Source organism: Vulpes vulpes, chromosome 2 (assembly GCF_048418805.1).
Source record: "Vulpes vulpes isolate BD-2025 chromosome 2, VulVul3, whole genome shotgun sequence".
In the NCBI taxonomy this organism is placed as follows: domain Eukaryota; kingdom Metazoa; phylum Chordata; class Mammalia; order Carnivora; family Canidae; genus Vulpes; species Vulpes vulpes.
In genome coordinates, this window is record NC_132781.1 from 148,964,045 (window position 1) to 148,990,287 (window position 26,243).

At 48.0% G+C, this 26,243-nt stretch overlaps 1 protein-coding gene across 7 annotated transcripts in view; it reads left to right on the forward strand.

Annotated features, from left to right (window-relative positions):
- Nucleotides 1-23,244, forward strand: part of SPOCD1 (SPOC domain containing 1) — a 41,225-nt gene extending 17,981 nt beyond the window's left edge. For 2 of the 7 annotated variants that reach the window (XM_072750400.1, XM_072750404.1), the window contains exons 3-13: nucleotides 13,607-13,667; nucleotides 13,973-14,063; nucleotides 15,039-15,198; nucleotides 15,313-15,429; nucleotides 16,937-17,062; nucleotides 19,095-19,248; nucleotides 19,469-19,619; nucleotides 19,923-20,058; nucleotides 20,576-20,665; nucleotides 21,288-21,474; nucleotides 22,414-23,244. In XM_072750400.1, the coding sequence (XP_072606501.1) occupies nucleotides 13,607-13,667; nucleotides 13,973-14,063; nucleotides 15,039-15,198; nucleotides 15,313-15,429; nucleotides 16,937-17,062; nucleotides 19,095-19,248; nucleotides 19,469-19,619; nucleotides 19,923-20,058; nucleotides 20,576-20,665; nucleotides 21,288-21,474; nucleotides 22,414-23,078 (1,938 nt within the window). In that variant the 3' untranslated portion in view covers nucleotides 23,079-23,244. Of the gene's footprint in view, nucleotides 1-9,862; nucleotides 9,919-11,764; nucleotides 11,807-12,628; nucleotides 12,806-13,606; nucleotides 13,668-13,972; nucleotides 14,064-15,038; nucleotides 15,199-15,312; nucleotides 15,430-16,936; nucleotides 17,063-19,094; nucleotides 19,249-19,468; nucleotides 19,620-19,922; nucleotides 20,059-20,575; nucleotides 20,666-21,287; nucleotides 21,475-22,413 lie in introns of those variants that run through there. The other 5 variants (XM_026014494.2, XM_072750399.1, XM_072750403.1 and 2 more) reach the window with 5 other exon arrangements.
- Nucleotides 23,245-26,243: the final 2,999 nt, after the last annotated feature.

The window sequence follows — 26,243 nt, forward strand, 5'->3', positions numbered from 1 at the left end:
GTCTGCAGCTGCAAAGTGTCAGGAGCTGCGCGAGAGAGGAGTGTCTTTCTGGCAGATGGGTAGCCTGAGAATAGCTCTTTATACTGGATGCTTAAGGTATACCAGGAGCTTCACATGATGTCATCATCTCATATTGAATCCTCACAATAGCATTAAAAGTTAGTGTCAATACTCAATACTCCCGTTTGGGATTCAGAGAAGTTAAGGTCACACAGCAAGTAAGTGGTGAAACTACTTTGTTTTGTTGTTGTTGTTAAGCTAGTTAGTTAGTTTATTTATAGCACGAGAGAGACAGTTTCAAGCAGAGCCCGACTTGGGGCTCAATTTCATGACCCTGGGATCATGACCTGAACCAAAATCAAGAGTCACTTAACCAACTGAGCCACCCAGGTGTCCCTGGACTTAGTTTTTGAATCCAGGCCTGTAGGCTTCCAGAATCTGTGCTCTGAGTCAGGCGGCCAAAGGCCTGGCTAAGGAGTTTGGATTTTTTTTTTTTTTAAGATTTTATTTATTTATTCATGAGAGACACAGAAAGAGATGGGAGAGAGAGAGAAAGAGAGAGAGAGGCAGAGACACAGGCAGAGGGAGAAGCAGGCTCCATGCAGGGAGCCTGATGTGGGACTCGATTGCGGGTCTCCAGGATCACACCCTGGGCTGAAGGCGGCGCTAAACCCCTGAGCCAAACTCCTGGGGCTGCCCAGGAGTTTGATTTTGATGGGATTTTATTATAATTTGTTTTACAAGCAAGGGGCCTCCTCTGGGGATCTCATGGTTCAGTGTGGGGAGGTAAACAAGTAACCAGAGGTGGACTGAGGCCCAGCAGACCTTAGACACCCAGAGGGCAGTTGACTGTCCTGGGGAAGGGTGGGTGGGAGGGCTTAAGATAGCATAGGGCAGAGGAGGGGGCTGTCTGAGTTGGGTTTGGGCAAAGGAAGTGATTGTTCAAGCAGAGAAGGTAGGAAGGGCATATCAGGAAGAGAGCAAAGGTACAGAGGCAGGAGGTAGCTCGGAGTGTTACAGGAGTGGAGCAGTAGGTGGAATGGGGTCTAGAGAGGGAGAAGTGAGGTGAGAGACATCAGCAAGGACAATATTGCTTGAATGCAAGTGGAGAAACTTAAGTGTGGTCAAGTATCAGGAGGGGATCTCTCAGGGCATGAGCTGAGGAATCTTAACATCAGTGTTTGCAGAGAGAATGTGGTGGGTCCCAGGCACTGTCCTAAGAACCTTGAATAATAATGGCCCTTGCATCAGCACTATGAGGTAGATACTGGTATTATCCTCATTTTACTGATAAGAAAACTGAGGCACAGAGATACTAAGTAATTTTCTCAAGATGATACAGATCCTGGGATGCCTGGGTGGCTCAGTGGTTGAGCGTCTGTCTGGCTTCGGCTCAGGTCATGATCCCGGGGTCCTGAGACTGAGTCCCATTTGACTCCCTGCTTGTCGAGGAGTCTGTTTCTGTCTCTCTGTGTCTCTCATTAATAAATAAATAAATAAATAAATAAATAAATAATCTTTTTAAAAAAGATTACTTAGATCCTAAGTGCTGCCAGTGTCCCATTGCATGAGTATGCCATAATTTATTTATTTATTGACTCCATATGGACATTTGGGTTGTTTGCATTTTGCTATTATATCTGGTGCTGCTATGATGAAGAGCTTTATGTATATGTCTGGGTACATATACCCAGACATGAGTATCTCCATGGAATATACCTGGGAGAGGAATTGCTAGGTTATAGGGTATATGGAACTTCAACTTAAACGCCAGAAGTTTTTTGTTTTGTTTTTTTAAAGTGATTGAAACAGTAGATACTCCCACCATCAGTGTATAAATCCCAGTAGCTCTGCATCTGCACCAACACTTGCACTTTATGCCAAAATGGGAATATGCTATGGTTTCTTTTTTTTTTTTTAAGATTTTTTTTTTTTAAATTTTATTTATTTATGATAGGCACACAGTGAGAGAGAGAGAAGCAGAGACATAGGCAGAGGGAGAAGCAGGCTCCATGCACCGGGAGCCCGACGTGGGATTCGATCCCGGGTCTCCAGGATCGCGCCCCGGGCCAAAGGCAGGCGCCAAACCGCTGCGCCACCCAGGGATCCCTTTTTTTTAAGATTTTTATTTATTCATGTCAGAGAAGAGAGAGAGAGAGGCAGAGACACAGGCAGAGGGAGAAGCAGGCTCCATGCAGGGAACCTGACGTGGGACTCGATTCTGGGTCTCCAGGATCTCACCCCAGGCCGAAGGTGGCGCTAAACCGCTGAGCCACCAGGATGCCCTATGCTATGGTTTCTCAATGTTGTTTGGATTTTTTTCTTTTTTAAAAAAAAGATTTTATTTATTTGACAGAGAGAGTGTGTACGCATGCATGGATGCACACACATGCAAGAGCTGGTAGGGAGGGTCAGAGGGGGAAAAGCAGACTCCTCACTGAGTAGGGAGCCCAAGACGGGACTTGATCCCAGGACCCCAAGATCATGATCTGAGCCAAAGTCAGATGCTTAACTGACTGAGCCACCCAAGTGCCCCTAATTTTTAATTTTTATTTTCATTTTGCTGTTACTTAGGAGAATCTTTGCATACATTTTGGCCATTACTGTTAAGTCTTTTGCCAAAAAAATTTGTTTTGGTTGTTCAACTTTTCACTATTGATCTGTAGGAGTTCTTTACATATTTTATTTATTTGTTTATTTATTTTAAAGATTTTATTTACTTATGAGAGACACACCGAGAGAGAAAGAGGCAGAGACACAGGCAGAGGGAGAAGCAGGCTCCACGCAGGGACCCCAACGGGACTCAATCCCCGGGTCTCTAGGATCACGCCCTGGACTGAAGGCGGCGCTAAACTGCTGAGCCACCCGGGCTGCCCTTTACATATTTTAGATCCTATTCCTTTGTCTGTTGTATGTTTTGCAAATATATTCTCTCAAAGTGTTGCACATGTTTTTGCTTGCCTTGCAGTGTCTGTTGTTGGGTAGAAATTGCTAATCATTAAAAAAATTTTCATTGTAGTAAAATATGCATAACATAAAATTTACCATTTTAACCTTAAGTATATAGTTCAGTGGCATTAAGTACATTCACACTGTCATGCAGCCAACACCACCATCCAGAATTTTTTTCATCTTCCCAAACTGAAATTCTGTATCCATTAAACAGTAAGTCCCCATTCCCTTCTTCCCCCAACCCTTGATAACTGCTATTCTTTCTGTCCCTATGAAGTTGACCATTCTTGTTACCTCATGTAACTGGAATTGTACAATATGTGTCCATTTGTGACTGGCTTATTTCACTTACTATGATGTCTTCAAGGTTCATGTTGTAGGATGCATCAGAATTCCATTCCTTTTTAAGGCTACTTAATATTCCATTGTATGCATATAGTACACTTTGTTTATCTGCCAGTGGACATTGGGTTATTGCTAATGTGAATAATGCTCCTAGGAACATTGGTGTATGAATGTCTGTTCAAGTCCATGTTTTCAATTCTTTTGTGTCTACTATGCCCAGAAGTGGCAGGTGAATCAAAGTGGAATTGAAAAGAAGTAGAATTGCTGGAGAAATTCTTAGTGTTAATGTATCTTCATTTATCCATTATTTTACTTATGTATTTTTAAAAATCTTTAAGGGGCACTTAGCTGGCTAATTTGGTGGAGTTTGTGACTCTTGATCTCAGGCTTGTGAGTTCAAGAGCCATATTGGGTGTAGAGATTATTTTAAAATCTTGAAAAAATAAAAATCTTTTTTTTTTAATTTTTATTTATTTATGATAGTCACAGAGAGAGAGAGAGAGAGAGAGAGAGAGGCAGAGACACAGGCAGAGGGAGAAGCAGGCTCCATGCACCGGGAGCCCGATGTGGGATTCGATCCCGGGTCTCCAGGATCGCGCCCTGGGCCAAAGGCAGGCGCCAAACCGCTGCGCCACCCAGGGATCCCGAAAAAATAAAAATCTTTTAAGAAATTCCTTTCCTTTCTCCAGGTCATGAAGATGTTTTTGTATATTGTGTTGTTTTGCCTTTCACAGTAAGGTCTATAATGTGTCTAGAATTAATCTTTGTGAATGATATGGGCTATATCTTTTTTATATGGATATCCAATTGTTCCAACACCATTTACTGAAAATTCTGTCTTTCCTCATTTATATGCAGTGCCAGATCTGTCACAAACCAAGTCTCAATGTATATGGGATTAGTTTTTGGTCTCCCTGTATTCATCCTGTTCAGAAATCTTTCCCTTTACTAACACTATAGAATATTAGTTATAGTAGCTTGCTGTTAAAAATTCTTGATATCTGGCAAGGTGTCTCCCATCTTTGTTGTTTTCAGGAGAATCTTTTATATTCCTTTGCTCTTTCATATAAATATTACAATCGGCTTGTCAATTTCCACACACACACAAATCTGTTGGGATTTTTGACTGGACATGTATTGAATCTGTAAATCATTTTGAGGAGCACTAATATCTTTGTGAAGAATTGTACAACATGTTCAATCCATGAACATGGTATATTCCTCCATTTATTTTGATCATCTTTATTGTCTTTCAATAAAGTTTTATATTTTCTCCATAAAAAAACTTACATATTTTTCCAACTTATTCCTAAATACTATATATCTCTATATAACTTTTTGTTATGGAAAACTTCAAATATATGTAAAAATAGACTGCATTGTAAGAAGGGGTTGGCAAATTATGGCCTGTGAGTTGGCCATCTCACCTGATTTTGTAAATAAACTGGAACACAGACACAACTATTTGTTTACATATTATCTATGGCTAATTTCATGCCCCAGTGGCAGAGTTGAGGGATTTTAATAGAGACTGTATAATCAGCAACCCTAAAATATTTTCTCTCTAATTCTCTACAGAAGAAAATTGCTGGCCCCTGGCATGAAGTTTCTTGTACTCATCACCCAACTGTACTATCTGTTATTTTGCCTGAAAGTTGACAGTAGTTCCAATAATATCACCTAATATTCATTCAATATCCAAATTTTAAGTCTCATAAAGATAATTATTTTTTATACTTTATCTTTTTAAAGTCAAGATCTAAATAAAATGCACACATTGCAATAGGTTGATATACCTTTTAGCCGGGACACCTGGGTGGCTTAGTGGCTGAGCATCTGCCTTTGGCTCAGGGCGTGATTCCGGAGTCCCAAGATTGAGTCCCACATCGGGCTCTCTGTATGGAGCCTTCTTCTCCCTCTGCCTGTCTCTCTGTCTCTCTCTCTGTGTCTCTCATGAATAAATAAATAAAGTCTTAAAAAAAAATAATAAGTTGCTTTCAGCCTTTAGGTTCTCTCTCCTTATCTTGTTTTTTCTGTAATCTATTTTTTAAAAGATTTTATTTATTTATTTAAGAGAGATCAGGGGACGCCTGGGTGGCTCAATGGTTGAGTGTATGCTTTTGGCTCAGGGTGTGATACCAGGGTCCTGGGATCGAGTCCTGCATCGGGCTCCTCATGGGGAGCCTGCTTCTCCCTCTGCCCATGTCTCTGCCTACGTCTCTGCCTCTCTTGAATAAATAAATAAAATCTTAAAAAAAAAAAAAAAGAAAAAATGAGAGACAGAAAGAGTATGAGTACGGGGGCAGGGGGCAGAGGGAGAGGGAAGTTACAGTTTCTCACTTTTACTGGTGTATAAAAATGCAATTAATTTTGCAGGAATCCTGCTGGATTCTTTTATTCATGTAATTTACCTATGGAAATTTTGTTTTCTGTGTGTCAGTCATATCATTTGCAAATAATGACAGTTTTCTTCTCTCCTCTCCAATTTTTGCATATTCTCTGCCCTCTTTCCTTTGTGCTAGCTAAGACCTTTAGTATAATGTTGAATAGAAGTGATGATAACGGAGCCCCTTGTATTGTTTTGAACTTTCTAGGGAATGTGGTCACCTTTTCACCAGAGTATTTGCTATGTTTTGATTGTTTTTTTTTTCCTCCAAGATTTTTATTTATTTATTTGATAGAGTGCTGGCACACAAGTAGGGGGAGGAGCCAAAAGAGAGGAAGAAGCAGACTCCCCACTGAGCATGGAGCCCTACACTGGACTGGATCCCAGAACCCTGAGGTCATGACCTGAGCCAGAGACTTAACCAACCTAGGTGCCCCTGTTTGCTAAATTTTTACATACATGCCCTTTATCAAGTTAAGGACACTCCCCTCCATTTCTGGTTTGCTCATTATTCTGAATGGACAGGACAGTACATTTGACCAAATATTATTTCTGCATTTTTGGAGATAATTTTTTTTTTGATAATGTGGTTTTTATTCTCTAATTTATTAGTGTAGTAAATTTAATGAGTTGGGTGGTTTTTTTCTTTTTTTTTTTCATGTTAAATCAGTCTTGCATTTCTGGAATAAACCTAACTTGATCATGTTATCTCTTTTTAGATTTTCTGAATTCATTTTCATAATATTTGGCTTGGAATTTTTGTATTTCTATTGATGAGGTAATTGACCTGAAATTATTTATTCTCATCTGCTTTATTAGGTTTTGGTGTCCAGGTTTTGCCTCCTAGAATGAATTGGAATGTTTTCTCCTTTTCTGCTTGCTGTAGGAATTTGTATAAGATTGGAATAATTTGTTCTTTGAACATTTTGGAAGAGTCACTGGTAACAAAGAGGCTGGACTGGTGTTTTCTTTAGGGATGAGGTCTCCTTTCTTACTGACTTAATTCTTTCTATGGCTAGAGGTTTATTCAGTTTTCTTTGAGTCAATTTTAGTGAGTTGTATTTTTCTAGAAATGTATCCATTTAATCTGAGTTTTTCAAATTTATTGGCAAGTTGGCATAAAGCATTTTATGATAGCATCTTATCTTTTTAATATCAGTGCACTTGTGATTACTCATCCCAGATATGGTCTAGTCATATCATCCCTCTTTTCCTTATTCTTGCCAGATATTGTCTATGTTTTGAGGCTGTTAAAAGAACTGATTTTTGGTTTTGTTGATCCTCTCCATTGTATGTTTGTTTTTAGTGTCATCTTTCTTTCAATTTATTTTTTCTTATTTTATAAAATCTTAAGAATTATGCTGAATTTATTAATTTTGTCTTTTTTCCCTTTCTAATAAAGTCATTTGAAGCTATAAAAGAACCTGTAATTATCACCTTAACTGCATACACAGACTCTAATGCATAATGTTTCTTATTATCATTCAGTTACTAATATTTCATAATATTTATTACAATTTTTCTTTGACTTATACATTATTCAGAAATGTTTTCTTTAATTCCTATGCCTCTGGCCTTTTTTCTTTTTTTTCTCTCTTTCTCTTTGTTATTGCTTTCTAGCTTAATCAGTGTGGTGTGAGAATGCAGGTTTTTTTTTTTTTTTTTTTTTTTTATGATAGTCATACAGAGAGAAAGAGAGAGAGGCAGAGACACAGGCAGAGGGAGAAGCAGGCTCCATGCACCGGGAGCCTGATGTGGGATTCGATCCCGGGTCTCCAGGATCGCGTCCTGGGCCAAAGGCAGGCGCCAAACCGCTGCGCCACCCAGGGATCCCCGAGAATGCAGTTTTTATCTGAGTTGTCTGATATGGTCGCCACTAGCCCCTTGTATCTTTTGAGCATTTGAGCTGGTCAAGATTGAGTAAGTGTAAAGACAGTACCAAAAAAGTGTAAAAGTCTAATAAATTTTTATATTGATTACATGTTGAAATGGTAATATTTTGGGTATGTTGAGTTAAATACAATATAAAGTTAATTTTTTTAGAGGTGGGGAGGAGCAGAGGAAGAGGGAGGGAGAGAATCTTAAGTAGGCTCCACACCCAGGGTGGAGCCCAATGAAGAGCTTGATCTCACTACCCTGAGGTCATGACCTGAGCCTAAATCATGAGTCTGACACTCAACCCAACTGAGCCACCCAGGTGTCCCTAAAATTAACTTGTTTCTTTTTACCTTTTTCTTCCTGTGGCTACCAAAAAGCTTGAAAGTACACATGGCTGATGTTTATACTTCTATTGGGCAGTGCTGGTGTAAAAAAGTACTAATCTTTTGAAATTTTTTGAGATTTGCTTTATGGTCCAGGCTGTGCTTAATTTTATCTGTCACATGTATCCTTGAAAAGAATATGTGTTATCTATTTGTGAAGAAGAGTGTTCTATATATGTGCGCAGGTGAAATTTTTTAATTGTTTTTATCAGGGGTGCCTGGGTGGCTCAGTTAGTTAAGTGTCTGCCCTGGGCTCAGGTCATGATCCCTGCTGGGGTCCTGGAATGGAGCCCCATGTCAGGCTTCCTGCTCAGTGGGGAGCCTGCTTCTCTTTCTTCCTCTGCCCCTCCCCCTGCTTGTGTTCTCTCACTCTCTCTGTCAAATAAATAAATAAAATCTTTAAAAAAGATTTAAAAAATAAATTGTATTTATTAGATCTTTTTGAATCTTTACTGTTTTGTCCATCAGACTGATCAACAGTTAGGGAGATACATAAGAATTTCTTGCTATAATGGTGGGTTAGCCTTTTCCTTGTAGTTTTGTCATTTTTTGCTTTGTATTTCTTAAGATTATGTTATTAGGTGTTTATAAGTTTAGACTTGTGGTAGCTTCCTGATGAAACTGCTTGTCTTTATGTAGTGAGGTCTTTGCCCCTCGTTATTTTTTTCCTTGAAATTTGTTTCATCAGATATTAGAATAGCAACAAAGATTTATTTTGCTTGGTATTTGCCTGTTTACATATTATTCTATTTTTTCTCATACTCTTTTTTGCATTTTTGTATTTTAGAAGTGGGTCTTATAAATATCCTTTCGTTGGGTTTTCTTTTTTTAAAGGTCTGATTTTTTTTATTTATCTCAAAGATTAGTCCATTTTCATTTGTTGTAGCTACTAATTTATTTGAATCTATTCCTACTCTCTTTTTTTGTGCTTTGCATATATATATCCTGCCTTTTCTATACTTTTCTCCCTTTTATTGCCTCCCTTTAGATGGATTATTTTTTCTTATTCCTTTTTATTCCTCTAGTAGTTTGGAATTTTCTATGCTCTGTTTATATTCTTTTGTTGGCGATTTTAGAAATTTCAAAATGAATACTAACTTGTCAAAGTTTAAAGGTAGTTACTACCGTTATCTGCGTTGGAAATGATATAGGGATCCTGGAATATTTCAATTAAATGTAGTTAATTACATTTAATTGCTTTAAATGTGCCTTTCTAATATATGTATTATTATCTAGTAAATTGATCCTATCTTATTTTTTAATCCCCCAATTACACACTGTTATAGTTTCATATGATCAATGTTCATTTAGATTTAACAACATATTTGTTATTTTCTTTGCTCTCAGCTTTCCTCTCAGGTATTATTTTTCCTTTCTGCTGCCTCAGGTTCATCGTTTAAACATTTCGTTTCTTGAGAAAAATAAAATTATCAAGGATAACAATAATTCTCTTGGTTTTCTCTAGGATATCTTTGTTTGATCCTCATTCTCAAAAAATATTTTGTCTGGGTCCCCAGTTGATAGTTATTTGCTTTAAGCAGGTTAAAAATATTATTCTTCTATGTTTTGCCTTCCATTGTGACTGTCAAGAAGTTAGCTGTTAGTCTAATTGCCATTCTTTGTACTAAAAATGTCTTGGCGAGAGGCATTTATAGCACATGGTTAAAGGTGTAGCCTCTAGAATCAGACTGCCTGGATTTAAATCCCAGCTCTTTGGTCTGGTGGCTGTGAGGCACAGAGCAAGCTGATTAACCTCTCTGTGCCTCTGTGACCCTCAGTTTCCTCTTCTGTAAAATGGAGAAGCAGTCTCTAGTTTACAGGGTTTTGGTGAGGATGAAATGAGCTAATGTAAAACATTCAGAAGCATGGTGGCACAATTTCGTGCTATTGCAGTGTTAGCTGTTGTTTTTTCTCTTTATGCTCTTAGGCTCTCCTCTTCACTGGTGTTGGGCAGCTGCACTGCGTTGTGTCAAGGTGTGGATTTACTTTTACTTACCCTGTTTGAGATTCGCCGAGCTTTCTGACTCTGTGAATTGTTGCCTCTTACCAATTCAGGAAAAGTCTTAGCCATGTATCTTCAAATCCTGCCTCTGCCCAGCTCTCTCTCCTCTCTCTCCTGGAACTTCAGTCTGATCAATTAGTTAGTCCCTATTCCCTCTGTCCTTCTGTCTCTTTCACTGTGTTTCACAGTCTCTGTGTTGCAAATACTCCAGATGATTTAAAATCTGTCTTCCCGTTCTCCAACCTATTCAGCTGTGTCTAATATACTATCAAACCTACATATTAACGTCTTACATTTTAGTGATTATTATCTTCTCTTTATTTCCAGAAAGCTTGTTCTCAACCAGAGCTGCTTGGTTACAGTTGAATATGGTTTTGCCCCTCGTTCATACGTTTGACTCCTTTTGTTTTGTTAAACACATTACACATATTTTGTATTCTAGTCTGATAAATCCAGCGTCTAAAGTCTTTGCTGGTCAGATTCGACTGCCTGTTGTTTTGCAGCCTCATAACGCTGATGTAGACACCCCCAGACAGGGGCCTGTCAGAAAGTTTTCAGCCATGGAGGGTAATTCTTTTTTTTTTTTTTTTTTCAGATTTTATTTATTTATTCATAAGAGACATAGAGAGGGAGGCAGAGACGGAGGCAGAGGGAGAAGCAGGCTCCATGCAGGGAGCCTGATGTGGGACTCAATCCCAGGACCCCAGGATCATGACTTGAGCCAAAGGCAGATGTTGAACCACTGAGCCACCCAGGTGCCCATGGAAGGCAATTTTAAATATCTAACCTGCTTTCCTTCCCAGATGTCCCGTTTTCTCCCCTCTTCCCTTTCCTCAATTTACTTTTTTGAAAGGCTGATTCATTCCCGTGATTTAAAAAAAAGAAAAAAAAAGTGAAAAGTCTCCATTCCAGCTCCCTGTCCCTTTCTTACCAGCATCCTCTGTTTTTAGGTTTGTGGATACTTCCAGAGATATTTGATGCAGATTCAAGCAAATAAATTTAAAATTTATTTCTCTTTTAACACAAATGGCAGCACACTACATACATTGTTCTAAACTTGTTTTGTAATTTAAAGAATATGTCTCTGATTATAAAAGAAATACATGCTCATTTTGAATAACATAAACACCCAAGTGCCTACAAGCAGAAAGTGAAAGTCCCTCTGGAATTTCATTCCCCAGAGATAACCTCCATTACACATCTATAAATATATATTTACATAAATGGGCTTATGCAACATACTGCTCTGTAACCTATTTTTTCCCCTCCAAATAATAAGCCTTGACATCTTTCCATGAATCTTTCCACATCTGTCCATGTTGTCTACATAGCCCGCAGTTCAGCGCCTGGTCTTGAGTCAGATGGAAGTATGTTCAAATCCTAGCTCTGCTCCTTAGTAGCTGTGGGATTTTTTAGATCCTCTCTGACCCTGTTTTCCTCATCTGTAAAATGGGGGTAGAAATAGTATATACCTCATGGTGTTGATCTGAGGCCTTAATAAGATCATGTGTGATGTGTTTCTTCCTTCAGGGGCAGCTACTGTATAAGCCTCTGATGAATGATAATTTTTATTATGACTCTTTTTAGTGGCCAGTTAGAATCCACAGTATGATATGTCACAGTTTATTAACCATTTCCTCTTTGATGAACATTGAGGGTACTCATTTGCTTTTTGTGGGTTTGGTTTTGTTTGTTTGTTTTTGCCAATCCCATGAACACTAAACATCTTTCTCTTTTGTGTGAGTCTCTTCTTGTGAACTCCCTACAGTGGGGTCACTGGCCCTCTGAATCCTAATCTCTACATCCTTTCTCTCCAAGGAGGAAATGAAAATGCCCCATGGGGTGAAGCACGTGTGTTACGTAGGTTTTTGCTTTTATTACTGCTCTTCCTCCTCCCCGTCCTCAGGTCTGGTGGGGTGGGAGGGGTCGTTCACATCAGAGGCCCCTCTGGGCTGCTCTGTAGTACTCCCCACTTCTTGTGATGCTGAACCTAGGACTTCCAGTTTCCCCCAAACTTTGGAACCTCACCATTCATGACAATTCACTCAAAGGTTAGATTTCAGACCCATCTACTTTCACAATAGTTCCCCATGGTTTGCAATAAATTAAAAGAATCAAAACATACTTGAAATGGGAGAGGAGCCTTAAAGTAAGAGAGAAAGGAGAAAAAAGAAGGGGAAATCTTGATGTGATAACCTCTCACCCTCTGCCAATCCTGGAAAGGTACAACAAAGTTAATGCTGAGCTTCCCAGCAGCCAAAGCAAAAAGGGCAAGAGGATAGATTCTATAGCTCACAAAAAGCTGCACCTTGAAACAAAGGTGCAAACTTTTGCACCTGTGCAAACAGGTGTTTGCACTGTGCAAACACAGTGAAAAGCTTCACTCTGCACCTTGAAATACTTATAAAGGGCTGAGGGTGAGAGGGGAAGACGAGAGGGTGAGAATAAAGACAGATTGCTCTCCTGTCACAGAGACCATGTAGTCAGCAAACATTTCTTGAATGCTACTTTGTGTCAGGCCTATTCTAGGCAGTGGGAATAAAGCGGGACCAAGACATCTAGTTCTCTGTCCTCATGTTGCTTGCAGTGCATTGGGGGAAAGAGACTAAACCAAGTACAGGTGAAGTGAGGTCTGGGAAGGGCCTCGCTGCTCAGTTCTGAAGTGCTTTCCTACCCCTGCAGCTTGGTTCCGGGCCAGTGATCCACCTCCTGGGGGCCATCAGCCATGGCCAGGCAGGGGAGCCTCAGCCTCCAAAGTTGGAGGTTCTGGAGAACATGATGGAGGTCAGCTTAGCATCACTGGTCCAGAGGCCCAGAAGGAAGGAAAGGCCCATGGCCCAAGGCCCCAGCAGGTGTCAGGTACGGAGCAGGTTCTTCACACAGGCAGCGTTACATAATCCCTGCACGTTCACACCTGCCTCACAGAGATGTCACTGCCACCACACAGGTGTGACTGGCTCATGGTCACACAGAATATGATAGCCAGAGACAGGGTTAGACCGCCACTTGTCTGGCTGGGCGGTGGTGTGTGTGTCTGTGTGTCCTTTGTCCTGTACTCCTGAATTCAGGAGCATGACTGGAGCAAGGCAGGGGCTGAGCTTCCAGTGCATTCAGAGAAAGAGCAATCGCTGATCTTTGTTCCTGGCTGACCAGCATGTCCTGCCATCATCAGGCCCTCTGGCCCCCTCCCTCAGCAGGGATGCATGGGCCCCTGGTGGCCTCTGACTTCTTTTGCCATTTGAGGAGTCATTCCATTCCCCTCGGCGACCCCACCCCCCACCCATCCATATCCTCTTTCTCTGGCAGGAGGGAGCTCCTGTTCAGAAGGCCTGGCCTGGGGCAGCCCCAGTGGCGCAGCGGTTTAGCGCCGCCTGCAGCCCAGGGTGTGATTCTGGAGACCCGGGATCAAGGCCCACATCGGGCTCCTTGCATGGAGCCTGCTTCTCCCTGTGCCTGTGTCTCTGCCTCTCTCTCTCTCTCTGTGTCTCTCATGAATAAATAAATAAAATCTTTAAAAAAAAAAAAAAAAAGAAGGCCTGGCCTGAGTGTCCTGGGGTGAGTGCTGCTTCCCTTGCCCAGCATGGCTCAAGGAGAAGGTGGGGAGATGATTGGGGGAGCAGCTGCTCCCAGATCATGGCTTCAGTTTCCCCTTCCCCACAGTCTGCCCCTGTCAAGGCTGAAGAGGAGGAGCCTGGTGAACAAGATGGAGGAGAAGACTCGGGTGAGGGGCTGTGGACTTGTCTTCCAGGGGCTGCTTGGGACTGTCAGGGCCTCCTGCCCAGCTTCTGACCCCAGCCCCTGCTAGTACTCTTTCTTCTCTCACCTCCGATCCCCCACTCTCACCGCCTTCAGTCCTTCCCCAGAGAGATGGGGGCTGCCAGCTGCCTGGGACTGGATCCTAGACATCTCAGGTCCCTAAGGGTGGGACCCCCCCACCCCGTTGCCTGCCTAAACCCCTCAGCATTGAGTTACCCCTTCCTCTTGCTCTGCTGCATCTCATGAGAGTTTGTGACTCTTTTTCTGTAGCTCAGCTTCAGCCTCAACAGGAGAAGCTATCCCTGGATGTTGGGGTACGGAACACAGTGGTCCATGCTATGCAGGAGGTGCTGCGGAGCCGGTAAGGTCTCACTCCCCACTTCCCTGACATCCGTGACATCCTGAGAGCCGTGCTCACCTCCCCGGCCCATGCCATGTTCTCAGGGCTTCTGAATGTCTGACTAACCCCATTTTGTAGCTGTGAGGTCTTTTGCCAGCACAGTGAGCTGGTGGAGAACTGACATTTGAACCTGGGTCTCTCTGGCTTCAAGGTCATGCTCTCCCATTTTGCCAATGCTGCTCATGTCCAAATGGTCATCAGCCACAGCAAATGCTTTCAGACACAGTGAGACTCCACTGGGAGCATCTGAGAGATCTGAACCCCGAGCTTTCATTTACAATGGTGAGACCAAGGCTCAGAGAGGGTAGGACTTGGCAAAAGAGACACACGTTGGGCAGCCCCAGTGGCTCAGCGGTTTAGGGCAGCCCAGGACCTGATCCTAGAGACCTGGGATTGAGTCCCACGTCAGGCTCCCTGCATGGAGCCTGTTTCTCCCTCTGCCTGTGTCTCTGCCTCTCTCTCTCTCTCTCTCTCTCTCTGTGTGTGTATGTGTGTGTGTGTGTGTCATGAATGAATAAGTAAAATCTTAAAAAAAAAAAAAAAAAGCCACACACGTCATCCCCCACGACCTGGTGCAGGGCTCTGTTCCCTGCCTTCTCACCCCACTGCACCCCCACCCAGGCTTCCTCCATCACAGTTCCACTGGCCAAGGCTAAAGCCTGGGCTGAGCAGTCAGATTTTGCTTTGTCACTATCATGTGGCCATAGGCAAAACCCTTATATTCTCTGAGCCTTGCTCATCCCATCTGTAATGGAGAATGATAATATCACCTCCTCACAGAGTTGGGGTGAGAATAAATGTGTATATGTAGGAAGATGTGCAGAATGGAAACCCCTCCATTGGGGTCCAGATCCTGCTCCATACTCTCCCCGTCGGGTAGAGAGCCTAAATCGCCTCATGGGCTCAGAGCTGTGGTTCCACTCTTAACCCCCACAGCCTCCAGGAGCTCCCAGACCTGGTGCTGAGTGAGGAGGTGGTGGAGGGCATCGCTGCTGGCATCGAGACAGCCCTCTTCAACCTGACACAAACCACCAGCTGTCGCTACAAGACCAAGTACCGCAGCCTGCTGTTCAACCTGCGTGACCCCCGGAATCCAGTGAGATGGGTTTGGGGCAACCAAACCCTCTCTTGGGGGCTTGAGGCCCTGGCAGGATGTTAGGGTGGGGGCTTCTGAAGCAGTGTGGTGCAGCCCCCATGCCTGTCCCTGCAGGACCTATTTCTCAAAGTGGTTCGGGGAGATGTCACCCCTGAAGACCTGGTGCAGATGAGCTCAACCCAATTGGCGCCCCAAGAGCTGGCCTGCTGGCGGGACCAGGAGGAAAAAAGGGTGAGCTGTTGGGTCAGGTCAGGATAGGTGACGGGGGAGGGACACGGGGAGGGGATGGCCCAAGGATGCAGCAGAAGAGACAGCAGAGTGAGGGGGCTGGGCGGTGAGATCTGGGGAGCACAAGACAGAGATGGGAGGAAATGGAAAGAGCAAGCACACATGGAGAGAGAGAGAGAGACTCTCTCCACAAAAAAATGGAAAAGAAGCTGCGGGGGTGAAAGGGACTGGGGATGGAAAGCTTGGTAGAGAGGTGAAACCCCGAGAGGTGTCATCGTCCACTTGCTTTTCTGTGCAGCTGGGCTGTGGGTGGGGCGGGTACTGGGCGTGATGGTCCGGAGTCTGGAGTCCAGGATTGTCATCCACCATTGATGGGGGTAGACAACCCCCTGGCGGTGCCCCTGCTCCCATCTCAGCCTCAGAAGCTCTCCAAAAGACTGGAAGTCTTCTCACTGCCCCTAGGCTGGGGGAAGGACCCCATAGCACTCATGTTCCACTGTTATGGCCCTGTATACCCCATGTCCATGGGTGTCTTCTTCCTGCTCAGGGACAGGGAAGGTGTGGGCACTGAGCCGGCTTTGGGGAATGCTTGCTGGTGGCCCATGAGAGAGAGGGGACTAATCTAAGAATAGGCCAGTGGGATGGGTTGGCGTGCTGAGGCCCCTGTTCTGGAAGACATTGGGCTGATTAGATTCACCTAGAATCCACTGGGTGACTCTGTCCACTATAGGCTGGGCTTCTGTCCAGGGACCTGTGGAGGACCAGGAGCAGGACCAGCTACATAACTGGGTGGGGGCAGTGCAAAACAAAAACGTGTGGCCTTTTGTTCAGCAACTATTAAGAATTTCAAGGTGGCGAGAGTGTAAAGCATGGGGCCCTGTGAGGTGTGGTGCCCTGTACCACAGCAGGAGCCCACACTCATGAAGCCAGCCCTGCCAGAGAGAATGGGACCTCCTCCAGGCTTCCAGGAAACATCACAGATAGGATGACATTGATCAACAATAAGAATGACAGGTAGCATTTACTGTGAGCCAGCCTCCAGCCAAGCATTCTACATTTGCTGTTTAATTTAATGCCCTTAATTGAATTCCTAGAGAACAGATAAACCGAGGTTCAGAGCAGTGAAGTGCTTGTGCAAGGCCACACTACCTTGGGGGTCTCTAGTAACAACCCAACTGATGCTCCAGAGCCTGCACTCTTTCGACTCCACCTTATCCTTCCCAGGACAGAGGCTGGGGTGCAGTCAGAGGCAGAATTGACTTGTGGGAGAAGGTGAAGTTCAGGAAGGCTTGCTGGAGGAGGCAGGTCTTGAGTTTGGAGGGTGAATGAGTAGAATATGGAGCAGTAGGGCATGGGGCTTGTTAGGTGAGGGGAGTGGTGGAAGCAGAAGTATGAAGGAAGAGGAAAGGTTGGCACAGGAAGGGGGCCTCGGGAGGAAAGTGCGCCCTTGGGCTCCTGGGGGCTTGAGACCCCCTGACCTGGCTGAGTTTGGGCTGCTGGGCCCTACCAGGGCCTGGAGATCATTGAGCAGCAGCAGAAGGAGCTGTGCAGCCTCCCGGCCTTCAAGCTGACTCACAAGGGTGAAGTCGAGATCCTGCGGGACGTGGACCAGACGCTGACCCTAGAGGATCTGGTGGTAAGTGGCAGCCTGGCCTGGCTCGGGTTGGGGGCTTGTGCCCAGGGTCCCACTCCTCACCTCGGCAGCTGGGTGACCTTGAGCAAGTCACTGGACTACTGTGCGTCTCAAGCTCTTTGTCGTGAACAAAGTGGTGACTATTACCATGGGGGTCCAGGTGATGTGGGGCGGAACCCTGGCCCTGGCCTGTCCACACCTTCTTGGTGCCGGTCACTTCCTTCTGGCCTGATGCCAAGGCACCCCACATGAGTGGTAGCAAGATCTCTGTGTCCACCACAGATCTCTGGTTGGGAAGCAGAAGGGCCATGCTGTTTGAGTCAGTGACTGCTTCTGGATGTGAACAATACACACCTACTCTCTTTGGTGGTGGGGGTTAGGGACACTATGTGCGCCGCACAGAACCACCTGGAGCCCAAGGCAGTTGCTACACTCCCCTCTTATTGCTGGGGATCTGCTCCATCCTCATGTCCATCCTGCTCCTTCCTTCTTCCCTTTCGCCCCTCCATCCTGCATGTGGCCTGACATGGTGGCTCAGCAGCCCTAAAATCAATGAGCTCATCATCAGCTCAGCCTCCCACAGACGATCGGAGCTCCCCTTGGCTTATTGCAGCCACTCTCAGGAGGCTGCTCTGGCTTAGCTGAGGTATTCCCTGGGTCAGATGTTCACCTGACTCTAATCAGCTATGTGTCCGGGATGGACAGTGCGGATGGACCCCATGAGCCATGCTCACTGGGTAAATGACAATGAGCACGAAAGACAAAAATCCCTGCTCCCCTGCCCTCACCCCTTCCAAGCTGGTATCCAGGCCAAGCACCAGAACAGCTGCCTGTGTGGAAGGGAGTCCCCAAACCAAACCAAGTGGTATTCCCTGAATACATTGAACATAATTGTAGATGGAGGAACTAGAAAACCCAGAAAGAAGTCTCCACTGGGGAGAGAGTTGCAGAGTACCATAATAACATCCTTCCTCGAGCACCTGCTGTGTGTCCCTTTACTGTTTACAAACAGTGCCTCATTCAGATCCCACCGTGACCTACGAGGTAGGGGAGGCATGTCCTGGATCAGGAACCTGAAGCCCTTTGCCCAGGGTCACGTAGTGGGTCATGGGGGAGCGGTGACTTGAAGCCCGTGCCTTGGTGCTACTCTGGAGGTGGTTTAGGAGGCAAGAGTTTCAAGATCTTTTAAAATCTTCCTCAAGCCAGGTTTGTTTTGTGTTTGAAGCGGTCTCTACTGTGAGGGGGAAGGGGGATTAGGCAGGGAGCATCAAGTCTCAGAAAAACGTTCTTTCTCCCTGATTCTGCCGTCTGGGGTTGAAAACTTGTCCCAAGGACACAGTTGAAATTCTCAAAAAACACTTTCTGCATGAGGATGTCCTCAGCACTGTTTGCAGTGGTGAAAATGTGGGAACCACCCCACTGTCCCGCAATCGAGGCTATGCCTCGAGTGTCGGCGCACCAGTGGACAGGCCTGTGTAACGTGCAGACGGCCCCGCTGTGGTGCACGGACGCAGTGAGAATACAGGTTGAACATCTGATCCCAGCTGTTCTAGTCAAAGGACCCCCCAAACCCTGTGGTTAGGAAAACCGTTACAGGTAATACCCAGAATGCCCATCACTGTCTCTGAGTGCTGGGACAAGGGGTGATTTTTAGGTAATTTTCATATTTTCTATATTTCCCGGATTTTCTTTCTTTTTTTTTTTTTTTTAAGATTTTATGTATTTATTCATCACACACACACACACACACACACAGACACACACACACAGAGGGAGAAGCAGGCTCCATGCAGGGAGCCTAATGTGGGACTCCATCCCAGGTCTCCAGGATCACACCCTGGGCTGAAGGCGGCGCTAAACCGCTGAGCCACCGGGGCTGCCCTATAACAAGCTCATGGTACCTCTGCAATAAAAGGATGTGTTATTTGGAAAAATAAGACCACATCCCTGAGGCTCCCCACTCATAGAAATCTGCTCGCACCCCCGCCCCCAGTGCCTTTCCAGTCTACCCGCTCTCTCCTCTTGTGCCTCCTAGGAACCCATGGTGTCCATAGACTGTAGCACCTTGGCCCTGCCTGCCCCATCAAAGGCCACCACGGAGCAGGACAAGGCCACCACAGAGCAGGACGAGGACACCACGGAGCAGCACGAGCACCACTTCCTGGACCCCAGCTGCCGAATCTGCATGGGTTTGGGGAGACACAGGCTGGGTGAAGGGGTGGTAGGCAGGCTGGGGCTGAGGGTGGGCTCAGTAGTAACAGGGATTCATGGCCCTGGGAGAAGGTGGCAGGCTGGGCACACCTGTGACCCAGGTCACTTCAAAAAGACCCTGTTCAAAGCCTGGTTCTGAAGCCCTAGGCTGGCTTCATCTAGCTGCCTGCCTGTCAGCTTCCCTTCTGTTCTTTGCAGACTGGAAGCCCTCGTGTGAGCTGCCAGACTCCCTCACAGCTACTAGGAGGATGGGGGACAGTGTCTTCCAGAGGGCCCCAAGCCCGGCCCTTGCATCCTCTCCAGAGATGCCCCAAACTAGGGAGAAGCCTCCCACACAGCTCCAGGACAGGTGGGGGACTGGGGCTGGGGGAGGGTCCATGGAGGCGGCCACGTGGGGGGCAGCAGACACAGTATGGACTCTTCTTTGTGGTCTTGGGCTAACCCCGCCTCTTCTGGGGGTCTCAGTTTCCTCCTCTGTGCAATGGAACCAATCATCCCTGTCTGCTGGTCCCCACCCCCACCCTTACAAGGCCATGCTTGGTTGAGTGTTCCAGCCCCCACATTAGGAACACAAGACCTTCTCAGAAAAGTCAGGAGATGGTGAGGAATGTCCTGCCAACCTGCTCTGTCTGGCCCTCTCTGTCCTCTCTAGGCTCCAGATGCCTGCTGGGCCCACAGAGGCCCTGCCCGGCCAGCCGCCCTGGGAGGGAGCTCTGGACATGTTCTCCATCAAGCGGTTCAGAGCTAAAGCCCAGCTGGTCTCTGGAAGCAGCTGTCGGCTCCTCATGGTACTCCAGCCCTGCTTGCCAGGGTCTCCCTCACACACTGGCCAGTCAACTCCCCACTTTCATTCATTCTTCTACTCCTTCTAAAATAAGGCATTGGCACCCTGTCTGTGCCTGACCCTGTACTGGGCATGGGCCAAATGAGACACCAGCCCATTCCTGCAGGGACACACAGAGGTCAGATTCCCTGTAACCCAAGGCCTAATGTGAGAGGGCCCCAGGAGAGGAGTCTCATGCCTCTGTAGCCCAGGGGAGGGTTTTAGGAGTGATTGTTGAGTGAACAATCAGCTGAACTGTTGGATGTGGGTGGAAGATTCAAGGAGGGAGGACAGGGCTTCTGAGGAGCTGTAGGAGACTGGCCCCAACAAGCTGTAGACCTCCAGTGGCAGTCACGGCTTCCTGGGCAGCCACTGACCTTCCTGGGGTCCTGGTATCCTGTCGGTCCATCCTTGTCACTGAAGGCTATGGCTTCTCGGTAGCTGGTGTTGAGGGCTGACCGGCCATCCCTACCTGTCTCCAGGCCCTGCCTGAGGTGATCCATTCAGCAGGCTGCATCCCCTCCAATACTGTCTGGGAACTTTTGGCCAGCATCTGCCCAGCCAAGGCCAAGGTAACTGCCATCCTCTCCCCCCTCTCCTTCTAGCATGGGACCCTTCTAGCATGGTCCCCCTCTCTCCACCTCTGGAGCAGAGACCTGGTTTAGGGTGTTGGGGTCTAGTTCCCACTATAACTGTAGACACTCAAGTCCCTCTCTTTCCTCCTCTGAAAAGTGGGGACACACATCTTCACAAGGTCATCAGAGGTTTTTTGATTTAAGATTTTATTTATTTATTCATGAGAGACACACAGAGAGAGGCAGAGATATAGGCAGAGGGAGAAGCAGGCTCCCTGTGGGGAGCCCAATATGGGACTCAATCCCAGGACCCTCGGATCATGCCCTGAGTCAAAGGCAGATGCTCAACCACTGAGCCACCCAGGTGCCCCTTGTCAGAGGTTTATTCTTATTTTTTAAGATTTTATTTATTCATTCATGAGACGCAGAGAGAGGGACAGAGACACAGGCAGAGGGAGAAGCAGGCTCCTTGCAGGGAGCCCGTCAGTCTCCAGGATCACGTCCTGGGCTGAAGGCGGCGCTAAACCGCTGAGCCACCCGGGCTGCCCATTGTCAGAAGTTTAGATGAGAGCAGGGGTGTTCTCTGCCCCCAAAGCCACCCTCCTTCCTGCAACTGCAGGACATCTGCGTGGTCAGACTGTGCCCACAAGGGGCTCGGGACACCCAGAACTGCCGCCTACTCTATTCCTACCTCAACAATAAGCAGTGTCATGGCCTGGCCGCCGTGGAACATGTGTGGGTGGTCCTGCTGCCCCTGCCCGCCTTCCAGCTCCTGCCCACCAGACTGCGCCCTCTTGGAGGCCCCGGTGAGTGCCCCATTGCCCATACCAGACCCTGCCTCCCCTCACCCGTGACCAGAGGGTGCACGGTTGACAGTCACCCCTGTGTCCACAGAGGCAGGCCCATCTCAGGAGGGAATTCCTGCGGCGGGCACATGGGGTAGCAGTGAGAGCTGTGTATTGCTTACCGTGGGCCAGGCAGTGTCCCAGAAGCTTTAACTATACTAGTTCATTTGGTCCTCAGAATAACCCCATCAGATTGGTGCTATCGGTTTCTCTATTTCACAGATGAGGACACTGAGGTAGGGAGAAAGCAGGTGGCTTGCCCACAGTCACACAGCCAGTCAGCAGAGCCAGGCCTCACACCGGGCAGCTCAGCTGCAGAGACTAGGCTCCTAACAGCCACACAGACTGGCCTCTTCAACGAGGCATCCTGAATAGAAACTCATGGGACAGCCACATTTGATCCTTACCCAGTGCGACAGGGGTGGGACCCTCAAACAACTGAAAGCATCACCTGACACAGGAAAGAGGGAAGTTTTCGCCACAGTTGTCCTAGGCCAAGGTTGGCCTTTGTGCATAGAGCATGGCTTCAGCAGAACACCTGGGGTGAGGGTGGAGTGTCGGGGGGGGCTGCACCCATTTCCAAGCAGAGCGCTTGGCTGTTCTGAGCTGCCTGTCTTGGAGACAATGCCGTAGACTCTGAACCCATATGGTCCTAAGGTCCAGCCATCTGTTCCCCACCTTCAGTCAGGGGAGTCATTCCCCTGCTGGAAGTAACTCAACCGAGACGACCTCCCCCTCCTCCTTACTGTTTCCAGCATCTCATGGGCCCCCATCTCCTTGCTGGAGAGCCCTTCCTGGGGCCTAATCTGTAGACCTCCTGCTGCAGCCACCATGTAGCTTCTCGGGACTGTATGTTCTCTCCTACCTGGCCTTTGGACTCTCCGCTCCCTCTTTCCCCAGGCCTGGAAGCCACTCACTCAAGTCTGGTGTTAGCTGTACTGCTCCCCAAGGCAGGGCTTCTAGACACAGCAGAGTCCAGCCCTTTGTGGGAGAAGGTTCAAAAGATGACCTCCTTCAACAGAAAAGTGGAGAGGAGACGCCATCAGCCGGAGGACAGGAGTCCCAATGTGGCCCCGAAGGGCTCTCCTCCCCCAAGGCCTGCTCTGCAGCAGAGCCAGGGCAATAGCAGCCTGGCTCCAAGGGGAATTTGTGCTTGGCCGAGGCCCCCCAGAGGCAGGGGGAGACTGTGGGGAGAGCCTGGAACCTGGCAAAGTCCTGGGAGAGGGCAGTGGCCCCCCAAACCAGGCCCGTGCCAGTCCTGGCATCCCTATTCAGCAGCACCATCTGGCCGTGGCCACCACCTCCACAGGGCCTCATGTCCCCACCAGGCCCTGCTCCAGCATCTTGAATCCCTGGTGTCCATGAGCTACCAGCTCCAAGCCTCATTGATATCCCCTGGCCAGGGGTTCCATCCTGCAACCCCTGCCCAGCCCCCTACAGCCCCTGGAAATCTTGGCCTACATTGCCAGCCCCCTGCAGCCCCAGAACCCCCTGGCCAGACTCCTGACTCTTTGGGTCCTTCAGATGGGGCTGGCTCTGAGTGTACCTTCTCCAGAGAGACCTGAACCTCATTACCCACCAGAAGAGAGGCATTGATTCCCTCCCCAGTACTGAGTCCTGGGCTGTTCCAGAGGGAGTGGGCAGCCAGGGGAGGGTCAGCTGTTTGAATTTCCTTTTCTGCGTTCTGCTTGGTGTTGATTTTTGGTTCAATAAAGAGTTTGGCAAAGGTGAGACTGCATCTGCTGGCAGGTGTGGGTCGGGGTAGGTATTGTCTGTGAGTTTCTGTGCACAGATGTAGCAGAGCTAAAGGGCTGGGAATGGAGGGCAGCCGTGCCAGGTGCTTGTCTTGAGATCTAGAACCATCACTGTGCCCCAGGGCCATTCTGCAAGTATTCTGCAAGTATTCTGAACTAGGAGGAAGAAATGATGGGAGAGAGGGCAAGACCAGGGTTGGGGGGACAGAAGTGAGGTTTTTGCAGGGGGGCACAGACACCTAGAGATTGTTAGGGAGAAAAAGAGCAAGTTGCAATGGTTTTTAAAGCTTTCACTTACCAAAAACGATTTTTTTCCATTACCAAGATTTTTCTCATTTGGATAGTTGGGTACCACCATATTTCCCATGCGTCTCTGTGTCTGTGTGCATCCGTGAGCATGGGTGTGCATCTGCGTGTATGTTATGTCTGCTTGCATGTCTCTGTGTGGGTCTCTGTCGAGTAAGTTGGGAGATCTACATGGAACCACTCTTCTCTGTATCCCTTGCTAGCTCCCAGAGACTGGTACAGGAGAAACCCAAGGGTCTTGCCTGGGACAGGGTGGGCATTCACGGTGTGGGGTTGGAAGCTGCTGTTAGGGCTGGATGGTGCTGCTTTGCCTGGGGCCTGGAGTGAGCTCCTAACAGCAGCTACAATTGTAAAACATTTCAGTGTGGGGTGGACCTCGGGAGAACTGAGTCTGGGGACCCACCTGGAAACTAGCTGCCCCCTGGCTCCCTAACCCAGTGGGAAGAGGCAGGGCCTGGCTCACAGGAGAGAACTTCTTCTGGCAGGACCCCTCCCTCCTTCTAGCCCCCATCCCCTATCCTAAAGGGGTGTACCCCGTCCATCCCTCTGGAAGTCTACCCTTGCACCAGCCTCGCTCTGGACGGTGCCGGGCTGGGAAGGATGGGGAGTTGGTTTGGGGGAATCCTTCTTCTCTGCCCCATGAGCTCTGCTGCTGCCCTACCCGCGGCTGACAGCAGAGGGGGCCCTCGGCCTAGGGATGGAGGTCGGGGCTGGGCGGGATGGGAGGACGAGCTGGGGGCGGGGAGAGGTATGGAACTTAAGCCGGAGGGACAGGAAGAGGGGCCGGGGTGTGGTGCGGCGCAGGAGAGGACGCGGAGGGAGGTCTGGACTAGTGAACCAGGGGAGGGGTCGGGGCTCCGACGGGCTGGTGAGCGCCACAGCGTCCGTGCTATATGTAAATGACACAAATTACTATGCAACCTGCAGCTTGATCTAAGTCGGCGGCTTGGGTCATGCAGTTGGGGCAGGTCGAGGGTTAGACGGCTGCGCACCCCTTCTTCCCAGGCCTAGGGCTCCCCCGCAGGGAGACAGGAGAGCGTGTGCTGCCTTCTCGGGGCACACGGGATAGAACAGGCTCTGGACTCTCGGCCGAGACTTCCTTTGGGAGCTTTGGTTCCCCCCCCACCTTGCAAATGGGGGCGATGACGGCCTTCTAGCATCTCGCCCCGCGAACAGGGCTAGAGGCGGACCGCGAAACCCTGCGGCGTGCTTGGGGCCGGGGCGGACGGCAGGACCTCCACCCACGTCTTGGCCCCAGGCCGCAAGCCCCTTTCCGCGGCTTTCTGGTGGCAGAGGCCGGGAGCAAGGATTAGGCGAGCTGTTGCTAGGGGGCGTGGCCGGCGGTTGCTGGGCTCGGGGGACGTTGCTAAGCAACGCTGGGCGGGGCTCACGTTGCTAGGCCCGAGTAGCAGTCCCCAGGGACTGGAGAGGCACCCAGCTCCCCTCGGCTTCAGGGGCAGGCGCCCCAAGAAGATGCTTTCTTGCGACTCTTTTCGGGCCTCAGCTGCCCTCGGCTGGACGCCGTCTCCGAGGGGCCTTCGGTGCACACCCTCCGAGACGTAATCCTCTGGGCTCTGGAGCCGGGGACCCGGGGCCTTTGTGCACGTGTCTATGCGCTCGCTGGAGCGGTAGAGGGGGAGGGGGTCGCATTTGGGTTTCCATAGCAACCGCTCCTGTGTCATCCCATTTCTCCCAAAGGTTTTGAGCGGCGGCGTGTAGACATTTACATATATCTGCATGTCATTAGCATAGAGGCGGGGCCGGAACTTGTTCGGGCAACTATCCCTGGACGGTTCCCTTTGCTTCTCTCTCATCCCGCCTGAGGGGCACATGGGCCGCGCATGCGTGAGTGTTTTGCTTGTTAATGTTCCTAGAATTGGGGTGGGTGGGTGAACTGTAATAGTGACCTCGGGTTCTGGCCCGACCCCCTATGGAACCATTAGGATGAACTGGTCCAGGTACCCTTGACCAAAGACCTTGCCCAGCACCCCCAGGCAATACCAGGCCTGGTTAGAATCCCAGTTCTGCCCTTCGCTGTCTGTGTGGCCGTGGGCAAGTTTAGTTCCCCTCTCTGTGGCTCAGTTTCCTTCTTTGTAAATCCCGAATTCATCAGGTGATGTGAGGATTCGATGAGATGTCACTTTTATATACACTTACGCTGCTTCTGGCACACAGGCACTTAGGCTAGCTTCTACCCTCCCTCCATAGAATCCAGCTCCTCTCAGGACCCAACCAAAGCAAATCAACTTCCTAATTCATCAGGTGATGTGAGGATTCAATGAGATGTCACTTTTATATTCACTTATGCTGCTTCTGGCACACAGCAGGCACTTAGGCTAGCTTCTACCCACCCTCCATAGAATCCAGCTCCTCTCAGGACCCAACCAAAGCAAATCAACTTCCTTCACAGCTCAAGACTTGACAACTAAACACCAGGAAGAGTTTCCAGATGTCGGGGGAAACCCTAGGACCACCCCTTGTCCTTTCTGGGCCTCAGTGTCCCCACACTGTGGACAACTGGGGTTCCTCTGCTGAGACATGGGGGAAAAAGGGCAGAGGTCAGCTCCGGGTGAAGAACCCTGTCACCGCGGGAGCTGTGTAGCAGTGCCATGAAGGCAGTGAGTTCTCTGTCGTTGGGGATACGGAAGCAGAGGCTCAGCAGGACTGGGT